At 44.2% G+C, this 24782-nt stretch overlaps 1 protein-coding gene and 1 non-coding gene across 5 annotated transcripts; both read right to left on the reverse strand.

Moving 5' to 3' along the window:
- Positions 1-1214: 1214 nt before the first annotated feature.
- Positions 1215-22834, reverse strand: dgki (diacylglycerol kinase, iota). Of its 4 annotated transcripts, none has more exons than XM_053415232.1 (32): positions 22757-22834; positions 21035-21130; positions 17840-17914; positions 17452-17508; positions 17251-17316; positions 17091-17159; positions 16871-16987; positions 16347-16421; positions 16109-16204; positions 15871-15953; positions 15487-15547; positions 15225-15338; positions 14188-14313; positions 13917-13995; positions 13607-13662; positions 13090-13152; positions 12021-12094; positions 11254-11365; positions 11080-11166; positions 10440-10552; positions 7638-7738; positions 7315-7394; positions 7022-7066; positions 6695-6764; positions 6343-6383; positions 6103-6227; positions 5951-5976; positions 5070-5107; positions 4635-4755; positions 4423-4459; positions 4092-4191; positions 1215-3940 (listed from the first exon to the last, which is right to left on the reverse strand). In XM_053415232.1, the coding sequence occupies exons 7-32, from the start codon at positions 16961-16963 to the stop codon at positions 3830-3832; spliced, it is 2127 nt and encodes a 708-aa protein (XP_053271207.1). In that variant the 5' UTR covers positions 16964-16987; positions 17091-17159; positions 17251-17316; positions 17452-17508; positions 17840-17914; positions 21035-21130; positions 22757-22834; the 3' UTR covers positions 1215-3829. The 4 variants fall into 4 exon arrangements, with proteins under 4 accessions (XP_053271207.1, XP_053271206.1, XP_053271208.1 ...); XM_053415231.1 differs by having other exon boundaries at positions 17251-17319; XM_053415233.1 differs by having other exon boundaries at positions 17251-17319; positions 17840-17911; positions 22757-22833.
- trnae-uuc (transfer RNA glutamic acid (anticodon UUC)) lies at positions 18823-18894 on the reverse strand. The gene has a single exon. It is a non-coding gene; the product is annotated as a tRNA-Glu (tRNA).
- Positions 22835-24782: the final 1948 nt, after the last annotated feature.

Consider the following 24782-nt stretch of genomic DNA (forward strand, 5'->3'; position numbering starts at 1 on the left):
CAACAAACTGTATTTGACCAGTTGGACCAGTTTAACAGTTTATAACGTGAAACATCTGGTGGAAGAATCTGACCACAGGCTCCTTTCGGGGCCTTTGCTCGTCCAGATGTTTCTGTTTCCTCAGCAGCTGCTTCAGAACTCAACAAGGAACTTTTTTTATTTTACCCTCTGAGCTGATCGGAAAACACAACCTCCCTGGAATCTACAGAGTCGTCGAACTGGAGCTCAGATTATTTCTGTCGACCTCTCAGGAAATCCCCGGCTCTGACTCAGGAGGTTGTGTTGATCTTCACGGCCGCCTGAGGAATCTCCCACTCCTGTGTGTGTCTGTGTGTGTGTTTTACACAACAGTGTGGAGGACAGGTCACTTCCTTGATCAGGATGAGAAGCTGTGATATCACAGGTACTGAAATATTAAACTGTGAAGGTGATAAACCTGAATCTAAAGGCTGTGGAATGTGATCTTCCTCTGATCTTATCTTCACAGGTGGAGGTTTGAACACGTTGCAACTTGATTTGATTATGAATTATTCTCTGAGACACGCCCACAGTTCAGCAGAACACTCAGATGATGAATAACTGAACTGAGCTGTACAGTTTTAAAACTTCCCAAAGTAGAACATCAAATTTGTGTGATGGAAGGAAAGGAAATAAATTATTTGTTCAATGTGTTGTTTAAATTTAACTTTCACTTTAATCTGATCCGGTGAAGAAAATGTCCTAATCAATTCAAAATGTCGGAAAAAGTTTAAATTTCTTGACAAATGATCAAAACTATGAGAATTAAACGAGTCAACAACTTGAGGATTGATCATGAAACGTTATATTCAAGGTCCCCAGAGGATGAACCCTCCAGATCACCACAAACATATTCATACATCTCCTTTTAAGGTGTGAGGCTCCAAACACTCGTCCTGTGAGGTGATGGTCTAACCACTCGACCACCGTGTCATCCCCATCAGGAGGTTCTGATATCACGGCTCAGTTTAAACATCTTGACCCGATGGGATCGAAACTAAAAACCATAAACTGGAGAAGTTTCCTCTTTTGAGTCACAACTTCATAACCTTCCGGTTTAGAGTCTGTTTTTGTTTTTGAGTCTCTGAAATGAGGAAATGCAGCTGAGTCATGGTTCAGCTGCGGCACAAGAGTCAAGAAAAGCAAAAATAAATAAACACACACATCCAACGTGAGAAGAAACTCAGGAACAATCATTTAAAACTATAATAATTTAATAGTTTGAACAACAATAATGCCATTTTTTTATGCCATTGCCAGAAAATAATCCCAAAGATGTAAGAAAAAAAAAAAAAATGCCATGCATGACCAACGCTGAGGAGTTTAATACAAAGTCCTGTTTCTACTGAACAGAGAGTGATACGAAGCGTGTGTGTCTGTGTGTGTGTGTGTGTGTGTGTGTGTGTGTGTGTGTGTGTGTCGTTCAGAACGGGCCGAGCTCATCACTTCTGTCACTTCATTAAAACAACAACTCGTGGTTCAGTTGAATGATGTCATCTCGACACTGGCAGCCATCGTAGAAGTTCAGCAAAGATTAATGTCGATTAAAATAAAGGAATCAAAAAAAAAAACAATATTTGAGATTTAAAACGTAAATTTAGCCGAAGTGGATGTTGAAGACCGGCACATGACCAGAATAACACTGACGCGTCATGCTACGCTACAAGCTAACACCAAACCGACGAGGACTTAAAGCAACGCTATGTGACAGTTACCGAGCCACAGCGCCCCCTGCAGCCACACGAGGGGATTAACTCTGTTTGTGGTTTGTCATGTAACAAAGTGTTTGGTATAAATACTTAAAAAAAAATGCAGAAGATTCATTTTACACCTTGGAAATACTGATTTAAGCCAAACTGACTAACTCAAGATCCAGGTTTTTTTTCCAGAGATCTGGATTGTGACGTGTCTGGTGTTCAACGGTTAATAAAAAACACACAAACCCGACAAAAAAACTGAAAAAGTCATTTGATTAAATCTGTGAATTTGTGTAGCTGCTGAAAACGAGACTTCTACGATGGCCGAGCGTCTCCGGGAGATTTTCTACGTCCCCGGAAAAAACTTGTTTCCACTTGAGAATGTGAATTTAGTCACGACAGGTTGGATGTGAAGAGACGTCACAGGGCTGAGTTCAATCCAGTGATATACGTGCACACAGAATACAAATCATAACAGGTATAATAATACAAAATAAAAAAAAAATACCAAGACATCATATACTCAACCAGCACTGAAGTTAAATTGCACATTCATGAGTCCTCGGTGCTAAACGGACGTTAAAAACATTAATGTAATGTAAACGATTAATAGAGAAACGCAAAGAGACGTCATCGATCCTATTGCATCGAATATGGCTCAGATTGTTCTTTTCTTCTTGGATAAATGCTGCAGACACACACACAGACACACACAGACTCACACACACACACACAGTCTGTAGGTGTGTAGACGCTGCACAGAGCAGAGTGAGTCTCTCTCTGGTGCACTTGCGTCTCTTTTTTGATTTGATATGAAATGGGACGTATTGTCTCACACAAACACACACGCACACACACAAACACACAGACAGACACACAAAGCTTTGTCGCTTCAGGAGTACCAGATACACACAAGCCCATTGTGTAATTTGTGTGACGGCAGCTTGAGAGGTTTTTGTCCGTTACTGATTTAGCTTTAAATTCACTGTTTATTAAAAACATAATCTGGTTGATCCTTCAAAATAAACTGCACCTGCTCATAATTCATGTTTTAATAGGGTGTAGGGTTTTAATCCTGATACTGGTCCACTACTGGTCCACTACTGGTCCACTACTGGTCCAGGCTGCAGCTCATTTTTAAACGTTAGATGTTTTAAATGTTCACCCTGAAGGTTCCTGGGTCTTTTTCAAATATAAAGAAAGAAATATTATATAAAGAAATATTCCTGTTCTGGAACACGTGTTCTGTTTGTGTTGCTCTTGTTAATTTATGAATTATATTTTCTGACGGTGGATTTGAAAAAAGCAGCTGAAGAAATAAAAGTGTGATGAAATCAAAGCTCGGTGAAACAACATGTGATAAAAAGCATGGAGATCGTTTGCATATCTTGAAGAGAGCGACTCCGACTCCGAGGACGATTTCTGGTTAGTTTTGGTTTCACATTTTTTTTAATTGAGGGACCGGAGAGTTTGGGACATCCTGTGGTCCCCCCCCGCCCTCCCCCCCGGAGGCCGAACAAACACACACGACACACTGATGGATTCTGGGAGCGTTGGTGAAACCGTGGACTCTGGACGACATCAGTGCAATGTCTTTGGCACACGTTATTTTTTATGGGTAAACACACAAACCGTCACTATCGGCTCTGACAGGAGACTTCTTGTTATTCTGACGCTTTCCACCACCGACCACGTTTCTCACTGAATTAAAACTCGTGACCTCTGAAGATCTGCGACTGAAATAAATCCCTTAGAAGACGAGAGGCGTCTCTTCACGGGTTCGATTCCCCCGGTGACTCACGAACCCGCCGCGGCCGCTCAAAGTGCACTTTGCATCCTGAGCCGTCACATGTCCGACAATCAATCAGTCGACCAACCAATCAGCACAGCCAATAAATACAATATGAATAAATAAATACAAATAAATAGTTGATTAAAATCTCCACTGCGGCGCGGCGGCGGCTCCACCGGTTCTTCTCCTCGACGTGGAGCCCGACTCCGGTCGTTCATCTAAACACTTTCCTCACACACGTTCCTCTCCACTGCGAGTGTGTGAGTCCACGGAGGCAGAGTGAGTGTGTGAGTGTGTGAGTGTGTGTGTGTCTGTGTGCGCCTCAGACCGCCGTCTCCAAGTCTTCATGAGTGGAACAGGCTTTGTGTTGCTGGGTGCTCAGGTAGGAGGCGAGCTCCGAGTCGCCCTCCGCCTGGTCCGCTGGAGTCTTCCCCTGGTGGACACACACACACAGACACACACACACACACACACAGACACACACATTCTCTGTAAATCATTCACATGCTGGTTTCTGACTTGACCTTGTGTGTGGGTGTGCACAGATTGTTACAGTGATGTTTGTGTGTGTTTGTGTGTCTTACCAGGAAGTTGGTCTTCTCCAGCGACGCCCCGGCCTCAACCAGCAGTCGACAAACTGCATGCTGCTTCTCAGAGGCGGCTTTGTGCAGGGCAGTGTCCCCTCTACACACACACAGACACACACACGATAAAGAACCTGTTAACTCTGTCCACAGTTACATTTTAATGACGTAGAACAAAAAGGAAGCTGAGATCACAATCACACAACAGACGGTGAAGGTGATTGTTGTCGGTGGAAAGTTTCTCACGCTACACAATCTGATTTAAAATATACAAATCTTCCTTCACAGTGAATCCATTAGAAAACACAAGATGTTAAATATCCTGACTCACTTTTCTCTGTCTGTTAACTCCAGCTGCACTTTGGAGCCTGAAGAGCGAGAAACACAAGAAACAGAAGAAACGTGAACTAAAGAAACAACGAGGAATCTTATTATTATTGATCTTAAAATCATGTAAATATGAAATTATGCAGCATTTTAAAAAGGCCCAGCTCAGTCCAGTCAGAGGAGCCACACCCTGACGGGGCTCCTGCACCTTCTCACCTTGCTGCAGGATGAAGCTGACCAGGTCGGCGTGTCCGTTCTGAGCCGCGATGTGAAGCGCCGAGCAGCCGCCGGAGTCTCGGCCCAACAAGCTGATGCCTCGACGCACACACTCCGACAGCTGGAGGACAACACAACAGACCTCAGGATCAACACAAGAGGAAGCTTTGAGTTGTAGCTTCGCGGTGTTTAACTGGACTTTTTGTAAATTTTTCCAGGAAAAGTGACGAATCTAAATTAAATCAAATGTCTCTGCAGTGATTTTAGAAATGAAATGAACCAACTTGATGAGATTAAACAAATCAAAAACTGTTTGAGCCTCTGCAGCTGAATACCAACAGGTCAAACTGGTTTTAATGACTTGTTCCTGTTTGTCTGTGGGTCTGTGTGGGTCTGAGTGTGTGTCTGTGTGTGTGTGTGAGTGTTGCTCTTTACCACAGAGAGATCTCCAGAGGTGGCAGCAGTAAACAGAGCTGTAAACAAACAGGAGACAGGAATCATCAGAGATCTTCATTGTCCCCCGAGAGGCAGATTGTTGAACAGCACTCGCTGAAAATTAATAATTAATAGAGAGAGTTTCTGTTTCTGCAGAGACTCTGAACTCGGCTGAACTTTAACATTTAATCTTTTTCCCTCATCTCTGGAGGCGTCAACTCATCAAAGCTGGAAACACTCAAGGACACGAGGGACACGAGGGACACGAGGGACACGAGGGACACGTCTCTGTTTGACGTTTCTTTGTGTTAGTTCCATTTAGACAACAGGAATTCAGCTGCTTCTGTAGAAATTAATTTAACAAAACAATGGAACAATGTTGTCAAAACCCAACTATCTCTAACTGGATATGACATTTGAAGTAAACACAGCAGGGTCCTGTTAGGTTGTTGAACTGTTTGTGTTGGAAGCTGCTGAAGAAACTGAAAGTGATCAAACGTGAACTTTGTCCAAAGTTGCAGGTACGAGAAAAAACACGTTCTTTAAATCGGAGAGTTCCGGGAATCCCAGCGACTCGGTGCTTCACATAACAACAAAGACCAGAAGACAAGAAACAGTTGAACCTGTCCCTAGAGGAACTTTGAACTTCAGGAGAAAGAGGAAGGTGATTTTAGACTTTTTTTAAAAAGCCCCAAACATCTGAACATCTGCACATCTGCACACGTCTGATAAACCCTCAGGGGGAAAAGAGCTGAAACTGTTGGATGTAAAAAATCATCCTTTGACTTCTGATGAGGAAATAATGACAAAACATCAACGTGTGTAAAGAAAAACAATAAACAACCAGTTTTTATACTTTATTGAAATACATTTGGTTTTACCTTGATCCTCAGGTGTCAGTGGAGCGCTGGAAGAACAATGACAGACAATTCAAATGTGATTTATTTGCAGATGGGACTTTTAGGTCAGAGTCAAATCTGCTTCTCTAATAGATAAATAAACATTTTCAGTTCTTTAAATGTTTTTCAGTTACCCTGCTGAAGGTTCCACCACCAGATCAGGCATCCCCGTGGACGCCCCCGGGCTAACCACAGGCCCCTCGTGGTCCAGGATGAAAACCTCATCCTGACAGATCTCCGTCACAAAGTGGAGGTGCTCCTGCAATAACACATATATATATATAAATATATATTTATAAACATAGGATCCGACACTGGGCTGAAAATCATCCAACTCATCCATCAAGCAGTTATTTTAAATATTAAATGTTTACCTGAGCTTTGTCGATACGATAGAAGCGATCAGCTGATGTTGCTGCAGAGACATGAACATCAACAGGTTTTAATCATTTAACTTACATTACATTATGTATGATAATAATATAATAAACTTTATTTGTGCAGTAAGAAGGATGAAACAACAAAAGATCATTTCACCTCATCTATCTTTGATAGTTTCACTTTTCACTATCTGGTCTTGTATGTAAATTATTCAGTCTCTCGGATTTTTTATTATGCAAACTTGAAGTAAAGTCAATAAACCATCATAGTGAAACCTGCAGCTGCATCTGTGTTCATCTGTTATTGATATTAATAAAAACCTCAGTCAGTGTTTCATTCACTCACAATCCAAGAAGCTCCAGTTGGGAGACAATCGACTGGATGAACTGGTCCTGGAGACGCCTCTGCTCTCGTCCTGGAGACAAAAAGATAAACTTTATGTTTTCAGAAGGAAGAGAAACTCAGACATTGTTTCTATAGATTAATAACAAGATGGAGACGATCGATAATGACACAGTGGAAATTACATTTTTGAAACAGAAGATAAAGACGTGAGCTGATCAATATATTTATTATACCAATGTTTATATTTCACCACACTTGTCAGTCTGTAAAAACCCACAGAACATTCATGTGTGAAGCTTTTCACTGTAGTTAAATCAAGTCATCTACCTGGTAGTGCACTCTGTGGCCAGTAGATGGCGCCTGGTGTAAGTCCTATCAAGCACAGCACACAGGATTCAAGGTTAACAACAAACAGACAGAGTGTTAACGTCATGTCAACTTGTGAACTGGGTTAGTGAACGATTCCCAACAGGATCCCAGCGTCCCAGTGGTGTCGCTCTCTCCTCCGTCCGAAAATAACCACGAGCGGAGCGATGGAGCCGGTGTCATGAAAGAATGATGAAGAAGAGGGAAAGAGGGAGGGAGAGGAAGAAGTGACGAGGAGAGAGAGAGAGACTTGCCTCTTGAAGTCTGTCGATGTAGAGTCGGCACGTCTCCAGGTCACAGTCTCCTCGTACCACCACGATGCCGACAGGGATGGCTGCGACACACAGACACAGACACACACACAAACACACACACTTTAGACCAGAGCTTCACAAACTTCCTAACCTCTGACCCCCACAGTTAATTGGATAAATCTCAAAACTATTATATTATCTTCAATGAGTCTAAAGCCACGTTTCTAAATCTAAAGTCAGAGAAGGTCTGATCAGTGGTTCCTTGGTCGTCATCAGATCAAGTGTAGAAACACACACACAGACACACAGACACACACACTCACAGATGTCTCTGAGTCGCTCCTTGTCGTACTGCAGCCGGTCGTACTCCTGGAGGCTGATTCGATTCACTCGCAGACGCAGACGATCTGGAACTGCATGAGGGCTAGAAACACAAAAAGAAACAAGTGCATGTACGTGCACAGACACACAATTCAGACGTGTCCAAACATACAATGATAAGGACACACATGCATACATGCACGCACAGACTCACAAACCAAATCGGAGCTTTTGCAACACGATGACATTGAAATCCTCCCGTTCTGTTAAACCTCCAGTTACAGGCGAGAACTTTTAAAACTGAGCTCGAGTTAAACACTTCTGATCTGAGGAGGTTGTAGAAAAGTTGTAAACTCTCCCTGCGATGTAATAAAGCAGGAACACAAAGGGCTCGGCTCTCCTGACGCACCGCCGGCACGATTCTGTTTGAGTTTGAGGTGGGCCGACATTCTAAAGTCAATGTTTGTGGGCAATGTTCAGCCTCCAGCGAGGATGAAGGTTGAACACTGACGTCAAACACACGGTGGGGGCGAGAAGCTAAAGTACAATGAGGAAAAAAAAACACTGTCGGCAAAATCACCAAGTGCCGAAACCTCAGAAACTCCAGAGCTCGACTTCACCTGCGAAGCAACAACAGAGCAGTCGTGACAAGTTTATATCGTTTAATCTTCAGGGAGTAAGAGCTTCTCTGAGGGAAACACGTGGAGTGAGAGACTGAGTGTAAAACATGAGAGACCAGAGGAGAAACATCTAAAGCACATGAACTGTTAGAGAAGCTTCATCATGCTGCTGGAGACACATTCTCCCTGTCACTGGTTTGTTCAACACATTTCACACAGACAGAAACTCACCACACAACCAGGGTTCAACCAGTACGAGCTCTAATGGGAATGATTTGTTCCTAATGTGGGTTTAAGAGATTTTAAAACCAGTTCAGACTAATTATGTTTTACAATTTGGGATATTTTATTAGATGTCACGACAAAGACTTAAAGTAAATTCAGAGATATCGAGGATAAAGTCGAAATATCACATGAAATAAGTTATATTATAAGAATTATGTTATTTTACCCGATTAAGTCTTAATGTTTTCTATATTCTTTTAATATTAATGTAACTTGACTTGACTTTATCGTTAATATATAATAATCTGATTAAATATTGGTTGAACCTGAGACGAACCGTAACACAACGACGACAACTCGTTCATTCACATGTACACAAACACAGAGTGACACACAAACTGTGACAAAGGGCTCAGGTACTTACACAGAGAAGGAGTCGGGGGGAGCAGAGAGGCGGCGCAGATCAGCTGCACACACCTTCTGAATACTACGGCCGCACACACACACACACACACACACACACACACACACACACACAAACACACACAAAGAGGAGAGGAGGACAAACAAGGGGAGGAGAAACATGGGGGAGATGAAGAGGATATGAAGAAAAGAGAGGAGGAGAGGAGAAGGAAATCAAGGTTTAGGAAAGGAGAGAGGATGAAAAGAGTGGGGAGGAGACAAGTAGAGGAGAGGAAAACAGATGAGGAGGTAAGGAGAAGAGGTGAGGGAGAAGGAGAAGGGTAAAGGAGACACACAGGAAGGAAGGGAGAGGAAATAGGAAGTGGATAAAAAGCGAGAGAAGGAGACATGAAAGGAAACAAAGGAAATGAACGAGAGGAGAGAAAAGTAAACAAAATAAATATATAATCAGAGATATTCCAGGAGATAGAGAGAAGGAGAGAAGAGGGGAGGAGGAAGAGAAGGAGACGAACAGAGGAGGAGGGACAGACGGAGAAAAGCTCAGAGGTAAGTAGACAAACATGAAGAGCACAGCAGCAAAGCAAAGACATGATCATCAGTTCTTCTTCCTCTCACACGGACTCACACAGGAGGAGTGATTAGTGCCACGAGGACGGAGCAGTGTTAGTCGGCAGGTGTCACATGTTCGATTCCCACGGAGGAGCACAACCTTTCTTAACTCAAGTTCTACGTATTAAGGTTATTTATCATAAAGTTGATGGTTTAATAATAGACTGTGGTTATAGAAAGATGGACGACTGGTTTCTTCTTCCTCCCACTGTCCAGATGTGAGCCTGATTCTGCTCAGTGGTGATTTGGGGGCGGAGCCAAGGTATCGATACACGCTCTCGACCAATCGTGAGTCGGTCTCAGCCCGTTATTATATCAGCAATTAACTAATTAAAACCAAATTTAAGAGATAAGAACGTTACTTAAAATGATAGAATCAACCTTTGACTCACATGGAGGAGGTGCGGTTCATCACCTATATTACAGCCAGCCACCAGGGGGCGATCGAGACAACACTTTGGTGTCATTGTCAATTTTTTTATTATATTTCTAACAATATAACGTTAGTGCAAATGTTCTACTCCCTAATATCGATCAGGCTGCATGAAGACGTGTTTTCTTTCCACGACGCTCTACGCTGCTGCTTCGTCCCTGAGAGACAAATCAATAAACGAGTCCCGGAGTCCTGCTCCTGAGACGAGGACAACAAACCCCCGTGTTGTGTCACTTTGTCACCGGAGACGCGGCCGGTGTTGTGTTGTGATTAGTGCCGGAGGACGACATCACACGTCCGTCCTCTGGCTGCTGAGATGAAGAGAGAGACGTGTGACACCGAGAGGAGTCGGCTCCCACTGAACAGACTGCGTGACTCACCGGTGAGAACCCGGGCTTTTACAGCACTGCTGGCCTAGATCCTCACTGTGTGTGTGTGTGTGTGTGTGTCTGTGTGTGTGTGTGTGTGTCTGTGTGTGTGTGGGGGTGACTCACTCGTTCAGCAGGGGCACTGAGGTGCGTCTCTTGCTCTTCTGGACCATGTTGGCCTGATTTCGGAGGGAGATGCGGAGGGTGGTGGGGGCCAGACGACATGGCTCACCGTCCACCTACATGCACACACACAGACACACACACACACACACACACACACACACAGACACACACATGATACAACGATAATCGAACAGAGGTTTTCACGGCAGCAGGATTCACGCAGGATGAAGCCGTCAGGATTAAAGCAGCACTAATAAGAAACCAATACACTCATGGATTTTAACAATTAATCAATTAAGTGCAGTTGATAATTAAATGGATCCAAAACCTCTCATTTATTCAGATTTAGAGGCAAACGAGCTTCATGTCTGCAGCTAAAAATCTGTTTAATGATAGAAATAAATCTTAACCTCATGTATTCTGCCGTTTATAGAGGAATTTAATTGCCTGTGTATATGAGCAGTACTAATTGATTTGTAGCCGAGGACAAATTAAATAAAGGTTTCTATTCAAAATGCACAGAGGTATTTAACCAGACTTGTTTCCGACCTGAAGCTCCATCGTCTGATATCTTTATTTTCTGGTTGTGAAGCGGGTGTGTGTGTGTGTGTGTGTGTTTTTTGTGTGTGTGTGCGCTCACCTGAACAGGAACGGTCTTGAAGGTCGTTAACACAACCTCTCTACACTGGTGGAGTCTCTCCCCGTGACCTCCGACCTGTAGCGCCGCCTGGTGGACAAGAGGGACACGTTCAACCCAGAGAGAGACAGACACTTAGTTGCTGTCTCCTCTTGACGCTTCTCTCTTCTCTCTCACCAGTGACGCCACGGTGAAGCCGATGACCTCGATGCAGCCGTCATCATGGCGCTGGGGTTCGAAGTCTCTGTGGTCGCCTGTGTTTCCCCACGGCATGGTGCCAGCACAGTACCTACACACACACACACGTTGTGACAATGTTAACATCAACACACTTACAGCAACATGTGACTTTCACTGGGCCACAGCGCCCTCTGCAGACACATGTGGGGATTCTCTCCTGTTGGAGCTGCTGTGACAAATCCACCAACTCTTCAAAAAATAAAGTTTCCTGCTGAATATCGGAGATAAACTCTGGTTTTTAATAACTTCTGAGTCTTTTTAACTTATCCACAGTTCAACTTCTGTAAACCCAAATATCAACCCCCCCCATCGAAGCTCACAGATCAGATGCTTTCCAGGATCTTGTTCCTCGACCACAGGCACTGAATTAGTTCTCATTGTTTTAATGTCTAACCAGGGAGATGATGCAACTGCTGGTGTGGGAGGATCTGAATCCACAGCTCTAGTGTCTCAGTACGAAACCTGAACAACCTGCGCCCCCCCCCCCTTGACTTCAGAGGCTCCTGACCCACTTCAGATTCATTTCATTACAGACTTTCCCTGGAGAGCTGCAGGATCTCATGGTTACGTTGCATCAGAGGCTCAAGTGAAACCGTGAATCATCACAACCTCAACCTCAACCTCATTCAAATGTTGTGTTGGTTATTCATTAAAACACAAGCTGTTGAAGATATGAAGGTGCAAACAGACGTCTATCCACTCACCTGGGAATGTTCAGAAACACGATGCACTGGAACTTCAGCTCCTGGATCTTGGCGGTCAGATCTGTACCATCACACTGAGGAAGAGAGAGAACGTGACAACATGAGGGAGAGGGACTGATGTTGAAATGAAGGTGAACAGAGCGTGAACTCATCTACTGAACTCTTCTGCTTTCACTGATGTGTTTACTCGTCGCTTCAAGCCTCAACCTCACTTCTTAGTTTTCACTCTCGGTTTCAATTCTGTTTTGATGTGGGAGATGGAAAGTAACGGATGGAGGTGAAGGTTCACATCAGCTAGAGCCGCCAGGCAAATAGTGAACTGCTGTGAAGCTGCTGCAGCATCAGACTGTTGAACTCAGGTTTTTGAACAGGAGGAGGTGAGGACTTTTATTTTTAATAATCAGAATCTTTTCGATATAAAATAAGCTCAGTTATTTGTTTGGAGTTAGCGAAGCATGTTATTTGGTGTTTAGCAGGAAGTTGTGTGGTTAGTGATAGAGCAGCAGCAGCGTGGAGGCGTGTGGTCAGTGATAGAGCAGCAGCAGCGTGGGGGTGGCGGTCAGTGACAGAGCAGCAGCAGCGTGGGGGTGTGTGGTCAGTGAGAGAGCAGCAGCGTGGTGGTGTGTGGTCAGTGAGAGAGCAGCAGCGTGGTGGTGTGTGGTCAGTGAGAGAGCAGCAGCGTGGTGGTGTGTGGTCAGTGATAGAGCAGCAGCGTGGAGGCGTGTGGTTAGTGATAGAGCAGAATTGGGAGGGGTGTGGTCAGTGATAGAGCAGCAGCAGTTTGGAGGTGTGTGGTCAGTGATAGAGCAGCAGCAGCGTGGAGGTGTGTGGTCAGTGATAGAGCGTCTCTGTGGGGCAGAGAGGATTTCAGTGTCTGGCTAAAGGACGCTTCAGCCTGAGAGAAGTCAGACGAGCAGTTGAGAGACGATGTTTCTAATCACTCGGCCGACGTGTCGACATGGAAGGTGATACAGACCCAGAGAGAGAGAGAGAGAGAGAGAGAGAGAGAGAGAGAGAGAGAGAGAGAGAGAGAGAGAGAGAGAGAGAGTGTGTGTGTGTTAACACTCACCACCACTTTGACGTGCTTGGACAAGTCCCTTGAGCTTCTCTGGAGGAAATCTGAGAACGCAGCCTGCAAGTGCAAACACACACACACACACACACCCACACACACACACACACAAACATACACACACACACACACACACACACACACACACACACACACAGAAAAGGATCCAATCAAGCAGAATTACAGATCGTTACATTTCCCTAAAAGAGATCACTCCCCCTGTACTCCTTCCACCCCCCACTTCTTGTTGCACTTCCCTCACAAAATTCAGATCAGACCCGTTCTCATAAAACAAGCTTTAAAAACAATGAATAACTTATCAGAAATTCTACAAACTACACAAGTACAAGTGTTAAATAAACGGTCAAAATGAAATCATACTTCCACCTCAGATTTGAGAGAAATTAAACTCCCTCTGTCTTCCATCCCCTCTATCTCTCCTTCTATCACTCTTTCCCCTCCTTCACTTTATAAACATTTCCTCTCAGTCACATTCTGGTGTGTGAACACTCACTCCTGCATAGAACATCTTGTTGCGGAAGCGGCTGTTGAACTTCTCCGGGTTGGCCTCTGTGAACACGCAGAGAAGAAAAGAAGGAGAATATATTAAATATGCTGCAATTATCAGAGGAATGAAAAATGAAAACTAAACACAGTAATAGACTGAGAAGTTTTTAATATTTCATGATATTCAGCTTCTCTTTCGCTCACAGCGGTGGAGTCTGTTGCACTAAAGGGAAAGAGAGGGACCTAATGGAATAAGGAATAGAGATAACACAGAGGTGAAATTAGAGAGAAGGACGTTAAAATAGATTCCCACCGACCTCTGGACTCGTGGAACTCCAGGGTGACGTGAGCGTCGAAGCCCAGGCTGAAGTAGTTGTTGAACACGTTGAGAGGAAGCTGAATAACACAGTGAAGTGATGAATTAACATAAATATAAATATCCAGGTTCAGCTACAAGCATCATTTAAAGATCCTCTTATCAAAATGTGCATGTTGTGTGCACATATGAGCGAATGTTGTAGAGTCTATATTTGTAGATCTTTATGATCCTGGAAGTCGTTCCACCGACACCCAGAGCTGACGTCTCACCTTCTGCGTTCCCTCCTCTGGCAGAGCAGCACTCTTCTCCACCAGCAGGTTCCACCTGTCGAGCTGCACAACAGAACCGTCCTCCACATGACACAGAACCTTGGACACGGGCTCATCAGTGTAACCCTGCGCAGACAGACACACAAACAAAGGCTTTGTTTGAACATGTAAAGATAATCAGTTTACAAATCCCTCACATTTAACAATCACAGTTTAATAAAACAATGTTTTTCTTTCTCCTCCAGTCAATTGAGGCCTCTCTCTCTCTCCATCATGTTAGATTTTAAGTTTGTCTCCTTCTGGACCAGGTCGGGACGTCAGTGTGCCAAGGACACGTGCACGCACACGCACACGCACACGCACACGCACACGCACGCACAGCAGACCTCACACCCGACACACAGTAAGTCACAGGGACATTCACACCCACACTGAGAGAGACGGGGACGAGTTTGGTTTGTAAGAGCGAGAGAGGAGGAAAGAGGGGACGAGAGGAAATGAGAGGAGGAAGGAGCAGGGAAGAGAAATAGACGCAGCCACCGAGACAAAGTGGACGGAGCATCCTGCGAGAGGACAAACTGGGGACACGCTGATTACACTAATTACACACACGGTAGATAGGACTTCTGTATCTGAACAAATCAGTTTTACTTTGTTCTGCTGAAGATGCTAAAGTCCTTCACTCGCCCTTCACCATTCAACACTGTGCACAGAGACTGCAATCACAAACCAGTGGAGAGAGCTGTAAATCTGGACATCTTCCCCCCCCGTTGTCATATCAGCAAATATCTAATTAAATCCAAACTTAGCAGGAAAACGAACATGTGATAATTGTCTGTATATTAGTAGAATTTCCCTCGGAGATCACTTCCCTTTGATTAAAACATATTTTAATAATGATGTGTAAAAACAGTGTGACCTCAGCTGCATTAAACAGACACCGGGGGACACTTGTGAGTGATTGAACACGGGGAGGAGAAGCTGCCACATCCTGTCGCTCTCTGTCGCCCCCTGCGAGGTCAAGGCTAGGAACTCACCCCGCCCCAGTTGAGCGTCCTGGCGAGGTCATTTCCTGTTCCCAGAGGAAGAACGGCGACCGGAGGCTGGGGGTTCATCTGCAGCTCATCGAGCGTGGACAGGATCCAGCCGACCTGCAGAGAGAGGTTCAAAAGGAAAGAGTTATTAATAAAACACGACAGAAATATTAAGATAAACTCAGCTTTTTACCTCAGAAAGACTAAATAGGAGAATCAAACCATAAAATCCTGATTTCACTTCATGTGCTTCACAGAGTCTTACCGTCCCGTCTCCTCCACAGGCGAGGATCCTCAGGTTTGGCACTTTCCGGTACAGCTCCAACCTGACGGGTCACAAATTGCACAAAGAGCAGCGTGAGGCTCGTTTGGAGAAGAAGCGTCTTTGGCACAGAGCTGCTCTGATTGGTCCTGAGTGGCTGTAATTGGTCCAAGTTCCATGAAAATCCCCCAATTTAACCAATAGGAAGAGACAACGACTAAAACTGAAGTGAAAAAATGTCTGTACTCTCCTCCGAGCACTGGGCTGCGATAACGCTCCCATTTAAAATTAATATTTGAGCAGAAATTTGAAATCACTCCAAGTTTATGAGTGTTTTCTAGTTTTTAATTTAATAAAATACTGATTCTGTGGTGAAGGGGCACTTACGCCTCCCGCAGGCCGCCCTGCGACAGGTCAAACACCTGTCGAGGGTTCAAGATCCACATGAACATCTGCAACACCTTGGCACCCTACAGGGAGAAAAACAGAAAACACACAAAAGACGTTTTTAATCACGACACACACCCAGAGAGACAGTGTTGTATCATTCTTAGAGTCTAACAACATCACACATGTCTTAATTTCAAACACATGATAACAAAAGATTTATTAAAAAGTCCCCGACCTGGTTGCCGCCGCTCTTCGGATTGACGAAAACCAAGATGGGCTTCATGAGAGGAGAGGGAAGCGGCTTCAACATGAACGGACGCCATTTAGAATCCTGCACCAAGAGACAGAGGAAGACAGATGAGGGACAAGGTGCAGTCACAATAACCACAATATATTAATTGTGTTGTTGTGTATAGTGAATGTATAGTACTGTTTATAGTATATCAAAACTTAATTGTGATAGTTCTACTTACGTCCAGTCCCTTCTTGCTTGTCCTTCGTTTAAAAGACGTCCGCTTTTTTCTCCTTGCCGAGTTCTTCAGTGAGCTCTGAGGGACAGACACACAACACACACACACACAACGTTCAGTGGCTGGTTCACTGTCGTGGTGTCTCTTGTGATGGTAATTAAAAGTGCAGTGAAACATGTGATGTGACTGAGGGATACGTGTGAGTGTGTGTGTGTGTGTGTGTGTGTGTGTGTGTGTGTGTGTGATAATGGAGACACAAACCCTGAGTTCCCTCACACAGATCAGACATGTGTCAGCTCATATCACGTCATAGGCAACAACGCACACACACACAGACACACACACAGTTTGGACACAGTCCTTCTATTACATCTTTATATTTAGATCCAACAAGTCATTTCTCATTAATGTCACTATATGGCAGCCAGTGAACTTTATCCACCACTGGACTGGGAGCTTTGCAATGGGAGCGCGCGTGTGTGTGTGTGGGTGTGTGTGTCTGTGTTGTCAGTTGTGTTTGTGTAGACCTGTGGTTTCCTGACTTTGATGATCCAGGAGGGGGGCACTATGACTCCAGCGTGGGCCCCCAGAGAACACGGCTCCTCGATCTGATGCAGCATGAAACACGTCACCTTGTTGTGGAACTGCAACCGACACACAAACAGGAATGAAATCTCGTTTATCATTTCAAAATATGACAATTTCAAAAAGTGTGTGTGTGTGTATTTCAGAGGATGAGTTACTCACGGCCAGTTTACACCAAGAACAACTGATGGCGATGATTTCTTTACTGTGGAAGAACTTCTGTTGAAAACTCTGCAGAGACGGGGACAAGTGCGCTGAGGTAATTCAATCACCTGACCAACAACAACATTAGTGTGTGTCTGTGTGTGTGAACGTGTGTTACCTTTCCACATTGTCTACATTTGCCGTCTTGCCTCCGTCTGTGAACCCAGTGATGTCTCAGTGCGTTCTGCTGTCAGAGAAAGATTCAACACACTCATTCCTTTTCTCACCGTGTGAACATGATGCACAGTAATTGCTCTTCTCACACACACACACACACACACACACACACACACATACACACAGACACACACACACTTACATCTCTGAGGCATCGGGATCCTCCCTCTCTGAACGTCAGCTTGCAGCGGAAGTTAATCTACACGGACGCAGAATAAATAATTAACAAACACTGAATATCACTTTATGTAAGCAGCAGGTTGACATACAACCACATGAATATTTAACATCTGGAATTCATAAATACATCATCTACACTAATGGAAATTATGCATTCATAATAAAATGTACTACAGACTTGCCTGCTCTAAGTATATTTGAACTGAATTGAACGGATATTTGTCGGACTTCAAGGATGATTCTGATTTATACACTAAATACTCCTCAACAACAATACTGTATGTTGTGTGTGTTTGTGTGACTGTGTGTGAGTGTGTGTGAGTGTGTGTGTGTGCATGTGTGCCTCATACCTTCTCTAGCTGCTCTATGCAGCCGGTGTGAACCACGATCTTACAGGCTGCACATTTCTTCCTGGGGGCCGACTTCTTGAAGAAGCAAACAGATACAGAACACAGAGGGCAGTGAGATACACAAAACACACACACACACACAAAAAAACACACAAACACAAGCTGTGTAAAGACGCACACCCTGTTGCACTCTCACAACAGCAAACAAACACACAGATACACACTGAAATGTTCTCAAGATGCCCAAACATTTCACTTCTTCATTTTGAAAATTGCTTCAGCAGATTTTCACCAGCAGCTCAACACAGAGGCCTGAGGCATGAAAACCTCCTCCCTGACATTTCACACTTACAGTTATATTTCCAGACATAAATAAAAAAAAGGAGATGGTGGCCGAGCTGCTTCCACGACTGAAAGCAAACACGTAATTACTGCTGATGACGACTGACACTGGAAACCTGAGGCTGGGAACAAGATGCCTCCCTGATGCCCTCGGTCATTTGTCAAACTGTGTAACTGGCAATAAAGAATAATAGGCAAACACTCCAGTTGCCAAATTGCTGTTTGCCTTAGATGAATAATATGGCCCCGCTGCCCCCCCCCCCCTGTCTCCGAGACCAACTAGTCATTATGGGTAACAATATGCCAGCTGATATTGGAGTGGTCACAGAGTTCACTGGTGAGCAGCACTAAGTGGCAAAGTGCCCCGAAGAGAAAATGTCACGTAAACAAAGTGAATTCATTTTACAGTCGTTTCCAGTTGGTTATTGGTTCCACCACAGAACACTGCCTTTAGAGAAGTCCCACTCCACACTGGAGAGGCAGATCTCTTACTGGTTGAAACACCCGGGAATGAGGAGTCCAGGACTGATTAACTGGTCACTGACCACACAACTGAACAACTGTCAGCCACAGCCGACAAAACAACACAAGGTGTCAAAGCTCATTATCAAGTCCTAAGGAATCGCATGTTAAAATACATGTTCCCATACCGGGAGTTGAACCCGGGCCGCCTGGGTGAAAACCAGGAATCCTAACCGCTAGACCATATGGGACATGGTCTATGCTGATCTTAACTGAAAGTTGAACATCCCTTTGTGCAGCAGTGTTGACATCTTGCACTTTGATGTCACAAGTTAGTCTCAGCTGTCAATCATGATGTTTCACTGTGTTTTAATGTGATCGAATAACAAATTAAAACCAAACTGACGGAAACTAACTAAAATGACAGAAACCATCTTTGAGAAAGTTCATTGACGTCCATTATGACTCCTTGGTTAGCTGCATGTCCCATCTGCAAACATGGTGGAGGCGGAGTTTATGATGTTTATGATGCCGGTTAACACTGCAGTCTGCCACCAGGGGGCAACCAGGATGGTTTGGCATAACTTCCCATGTCGTCCATCTTTAAATATCGTTGATTTCCCAGAGCAAACCAAACTAAACACTGGTAAACAAATACAGCAACACAACAGGTTCATTAACAAGCTAAAGTTTAACAAGTACAGATTTTGAAAGCCTCAGCTGCAGCCTGCACAGCTTCATCCCGGATGACTGACCCTGAATCAGCCGTATCCACCGTGCACAGGTAGGAATGTGATTCCACTGACGTCAGCTTGTCATTGTCAGAAGCCCACAGCTCACAACACTGCTGAAATATTAATCTAATTAAATTCATGACAGCGAGAGAGAGAGAGATTATGGTGAATTTGTTTCCGCTGCAGCTCGGTCTTCACGTTCAGCGGCATGTTGTCGAACACGGTGTAATTGTGTGTCATCAACGGAAATGTACAGACATGTCATTATATCCAGGGTTAGGGCGAAAGGCTATTTCTCACTCCTCTATTCCGAGAGCCCCTGATCCTTGTTAAAAGGTGCGAGGATGGAGAGAAGCTTGTTAATATCTGTGATATGATTTCTGTTCGTCTCAAACACGCTCGTGGTTCAATCTGTTTTACAGCCGGGAGTCGACCCCATGCTGGTTCCTCACCGCTCAGATGGACCAGACCAGATTTCATGCTTCTCATTCTTTCTAAATTCCCCCCAGAAGAGTCCTGAGCTGCAGCATGTGAGCAACATCCAGTTGAATTCAGCTCCGACTCTTAACGAGGTCTTTGAGCTCAGCACTGGAATCACCGCCGTGCGTTTGGATATTACAGCTCTGCGTGTTCTCTTTGTTCCCACTCCATCTTCTGATGTGAAATCCACAACAACACATTTCACCATCACCGCTGCTGCAGCTCCGGGGCAATAATCTCCTGGATGTAACGTCTGGCTCGTGGCCAGCGTCAGTCCCGTGTGCAGAGCAGCCGCACCTGGCTGACCACAGATCAGCCAAACACGCTGCTTCACCAGCTTTTAAAAGCTGAACGTATTTTTAGGTATGTCATCAGTTATTTCCTTTTAGTGGAATTAAAGTGATGACGGCTTTTCAGAGCAAAGAAAAGATTTGTCAATGCTTTGCAGAATATGATTTATGATGAAGGTACCAAATTATCAGTTTGCCAATAAAGAGCCAAAATGAGCCTGATCAGCTTTTATTTACTTTTTCACACCCACCACAGTTTTGTGCAGCTAAATCCTTATAAGGACTTATGATCATTAATTTTAAAATTCTCTCATAATACAGTGAAGTCCTTGTTTATTATTCATCATAATTTAATATAAATAATCACATCAACATTCCTCCTCTTTCTTACTTCCACTGCTGGAGAAGAGGCCTTGAAGGAAGAATAATAACTCCTGCTGCCACCGGCCTACTTAATGATTTTATTGATTTATTTATGGTCTCCTTTCATCGTGGGATTTGAACCAATCAATCATGTTCTTTTGAACCCATGGACCCAAAGTGCCCCTGCCCCTCCGAGCGCTGCGTTCGGTCCCTGATCTGAGCTTTAAACATGATCAATTTGTGTCTAATTCAAACCTTAAGATCCCCAGAGGTCACATCATCTCACCCCTGACCTTAACCATCCCACTGCCTAACACTAATCCTAACATAAACCTCATTGTAGTTCTAAAATCAAATCTTAACCCTCAAACATCCCCTTGGAAAAATGGCAAAAATATCCTCACTCCTTAAGATCTATAACGAAATGTTCCACACAATGACACAAGCACACACACACACACACACACACACACACACACACACACACACACACAAACACACACACACACACACACACAACTCACTGCGGTCTTCAGTAAGCAGGTGTCCTCTCCCAGGTAGCACAGGTCTCCTGAGCAGCTCGTCTCCGTCCACAGGTGATCTCCGTTCACGGCGTTCTCCTGCAGACACACAACGAGGGAAACGATGATTTAATAACTCACATTATTATTATTCTCACTCAGATCGTTTTCAGTCGTGTTGAACTGCGACCGCACGAAGAGCCCGTGGTCAACAAGTGGGTCAAGCACATAATTGCCGCCGCTGAGTGGAGCGGTGATTTCACAGTGCATGTTTATTTTAGGTGCTGTTCAGGGCCCTGAATGCAAACACACAACTACACAACTACACAACTACACACGTACAAAGAAGTGAGTGTCTATAAGTGCATGAGTGCATGAGTGGGAGGATGTCATCTCTCTGAAAGGGATCTGATTTACTATCAATGCTTCAATCTGATGAGGCGTTTATTACAATATATACATTAGATATTACACATATTCAAGAGATTTACAATAATAACACTCGATTAATTAATACCTCAGGTGCTGAACATGCTTAATATTTGCCTTTTTACATCTAACATCTAAAATATGAGGATTTTAATACTTTTCTCTGTCACAGGTGAAAGTAGATTGTGATGATGTCACTTTTGTCTTTGGAAAATTATAATCAGGAGAAAAAGGTTAATCAATTTATCGATTAATTTATGTGTGTGTGTGTGTGTGTGTGTGTGTGTGTGTGTGTGTGTGTGTGTGTCGTGCAGAGAGCTAAAGGCCAGTGACTATGGGCTGGAAGTGTCCCTGCAGACAGAGCCAGAGGGGGGGGGGGGGAACCTCAGATCTGCCCCCACAACAGTTTGTCTACTTACAGCTTCCAATTAACAACACACCATGTTTTTATTCACTGTTAATTGCCGCTGCCTGATTTATTTAGTAGCTGACGGCTCCGTGTAACAATCCAACTGGTAACACACTTCAGATACAGGATCCACTTTGAGCACGATGCTGGTTTTCCTTTCTGGAAGTTTTCATTTTTGGAGGCGAATCCAAAAAAGTTTCTCCTTTGATCATTCTACAGTTAAACCCTCCCTCTGCTACTGTCCCTCTTTTCTTGTTGAATCAGTTAAAAATGGCCGCCTCCCTTTCTTCTGTCACCTCCATTGTAAACAAGGTGAAGTTGGCAGCACTGGTTTCAGAAACATTGTATAAAACAACCACGGCAGAATAACTGCAAAACCAAAATGAGACAAATTTACAAACAGCTAAATGCAGTTAGATGCAGTTTTCAAATATTTGCCGTTATTGTTATGTTGTGTTGTGTTTGATATAGAATCTAGTAAAGTCACAGATACAATAACTTATATAAATCATAGATAGAGCCAGAGATATGACACGTTTGCTGATATGAAAATAAATAATGCAGAAAAGATGCGATTACGTTTAACACCCCAAAAAGTTTGGAAACATAAAACATTCTTTCGAAGCTCGAGACCTTTTTCTAGTTGTAGAAGAAAACTTGGCGCTTTTCAATTCCACGTGAACATAGAGCAGCTGAAACCAGACTGCTCACAAATCTGTTTGCTTGAAAACCCAAATGTCACCGGATGACTCAGCCCAACAGGACGAGGACGAGGACGCTGGGACTTTGTGTGCTTTGTTTAAAACCCTTCAGATTTCATCTCTTTCGGTAAGCGTGTTTCATGATGAGACAAATCCAATGTGTTTGAGTGCAGGTGCGGTTCTGACCGTCCAGTCCACGCCGGTGCGGAGCTCCTTGTTGGGGCCGTTGGAGGCCGGAGGCGGGGAGGGCTGCGAGGGGCCGAGGTGCTGGAGGCCTGAGCGGGAGATCGCCTTCCTGAAGAAACACATGAAAGAAGAGCAAAAGTTCAGAAGCAGCTCTGTCGTTCTTTTTCTGTGACACAGCTCTACATCGAGGCAGAGCGGCCGAGTCGCACGGAGCCTCGTGTCAGCTCAATCCAGCAGGAACATGAATTATTGATGTTCAGAGGCCGATTCAGTGGGTTCAGCTGCAGACATTTGGTTTGAGGAGAACTGGGAGCAGCTTGGAGGAGCGAGTGCCAGCAGCACTTTAGGGTGATGGGAGAGAGGGAGAGAGGACGACAGAGCCGTTCTGTTAGAGGATGAGTCAGCATCCATCCATCCCTCTCTCTCTCTCTCTCTCTCTCTCTCTCCATGTTTCAGTCTCTGACTCTCACCTGTGAAAACTTCCTCTTTACCCTGTTCCTCAGTTTCCTCGTCTCTGTGTTTCTATCTGTTCTCTTGCTTTTTGATATTAACTGGATTTTAAGTTTTCATCATCACCTCAACAAACCACTTCACTCCACACATCATATCAGACTCCAGGGTCTTTAGAGAGTCTTTCCTTAAGTGGCCTCTTAAGGTCCTGAGAAATGGTCCTAAATGTCAATCAGTTTCTCACTCTGCGGGGGGGGCGTCTTATATAATATACTACAGTATTATATACTATATATACTAAGAGTCTAATCCAAAGTACTGAGTTTACTGTGATTTATTCTGACAAAAACATAAAGGGAAGAAGGAAATCTTAAAATTTGAGAAGCTGCAAATAGTTTTCTCCCCATTTTTGCCTGAAAAATTACTTTAACTGACAGGTGTGTGTGTGTGTGTGTGTGTGTGTGTGTGTGTGTCCATGGTTGTGGTTGTGGTTGTGGTTGTGTGTGTCTGTGTGTGGTCCAGGTATCACTATTGATGTGGAGGCCTGTTAACAGTCGCATGCTGAGGCTAAGCAAGTAGTAGTTACTGTGAAGTTTAAAGTAGGTAGAGGAGGTGTACGTGTGTTTGTGTGTTTGTGTATGTGAGTGTGTGTGTGTGTGTGTGTGTGTGTCTGTCAATGGAAAAAGGTTGCACGGAGCATCTGACCTCCCTGTTGAAAGTTTCAGTGGACGTCTGTCTAAAATTATCAAGCAGGACAAAGAGGAGTCCACTTACACAACCTGTAACCTGATAACACAACCTGACACACGCAAACACACACACACTCACGACTCCTGGGATAAAAATAGTCTTGCGTGGGTGACAACAGCACAAATGCAAGGACGTATGGTGACTGGACATATGCCACGTGGAACAGGGGACCACACACACACACACAGACACACACTCGCACAATCAGACCGAGAACTGACCCACAGGTTGAAACCATTGATTTTTCTCTACAAACCCATCAGCCCCTCCGGACTGGTCCCACTATCACCACAGAAGAAGATGTAGTTTGATCACTTCGCGTTTGTGTGTGTGTACAATTCCAGGTAGCGACAATTCACTGAAATGCACAATGACGTACTCATCACTGAACAAGATAAATGAGAACACACACTTGAATATGCAAACACACACACGGACACACAATCACACACACAACCTCTCTCATTCAGAGGTCATGGGACACCATTATATTTGAGTGAGTCCTAATCTACTAAAAGCAACAGGATCACAGGCATTAAGGCTCACTCCCTAAAAATCTAAACAAACAGTGTGAAGCTCTTTTCAAACACACACATACAAACACACACGCACACACACACACACACAGACACAGACACACACACACAGTTGATTCAAGCAGATCTGTGCTCAGGAGAGGCTGTGAAAGTCCATCAGTCTAAAAATAAATCTTGTTTTAAAAGCATTGAAGTAAATCGGTGTCGTGTCGCTCTCTCTCCACCGTGATGACATTTCCTCCGGGCGTCCAAAAGGAGGAACAAGATGCAGGGAGGTTGTAAGATGTAAA

Source organism: Pleuronectes platessa, chromosome 22, assembly GCF_947347685.1.
Source record: "Pleuronectes platessa chromosome 22, fPlePla1.1, whole genome shotgun sequence".
NCBI lineage: Eukaryota > Metazoa > Chordata > Actinopteri > Pleuronectiformes > Pleuronectidae > Pleuronectes > Pleuronectes platessa.

Coding starts and splice junctions, on each gene's coding strand:
- dgki (XM_053415232.1), bottom strand. CDS start 16,963: ATGCTGCATCAGATCGAGGAGCCGTGTTCTCTGGGGGCCCACGCTGGA. Junction 16,422..16,870: donor TCAAAGTCAGGAAACCACAG/GTCTACACAAAC, acceptor TCTGTCCCTCAG/AGCTCACTGAAGAACTCGGC. Junction 13,663..13,916: donor GGAGTTCCACGAGTCCAGAG/GTCGGTGGGAAT, acceptor GCGTGTTCACAG/AGGCCAACCCGGAGAAGTTC.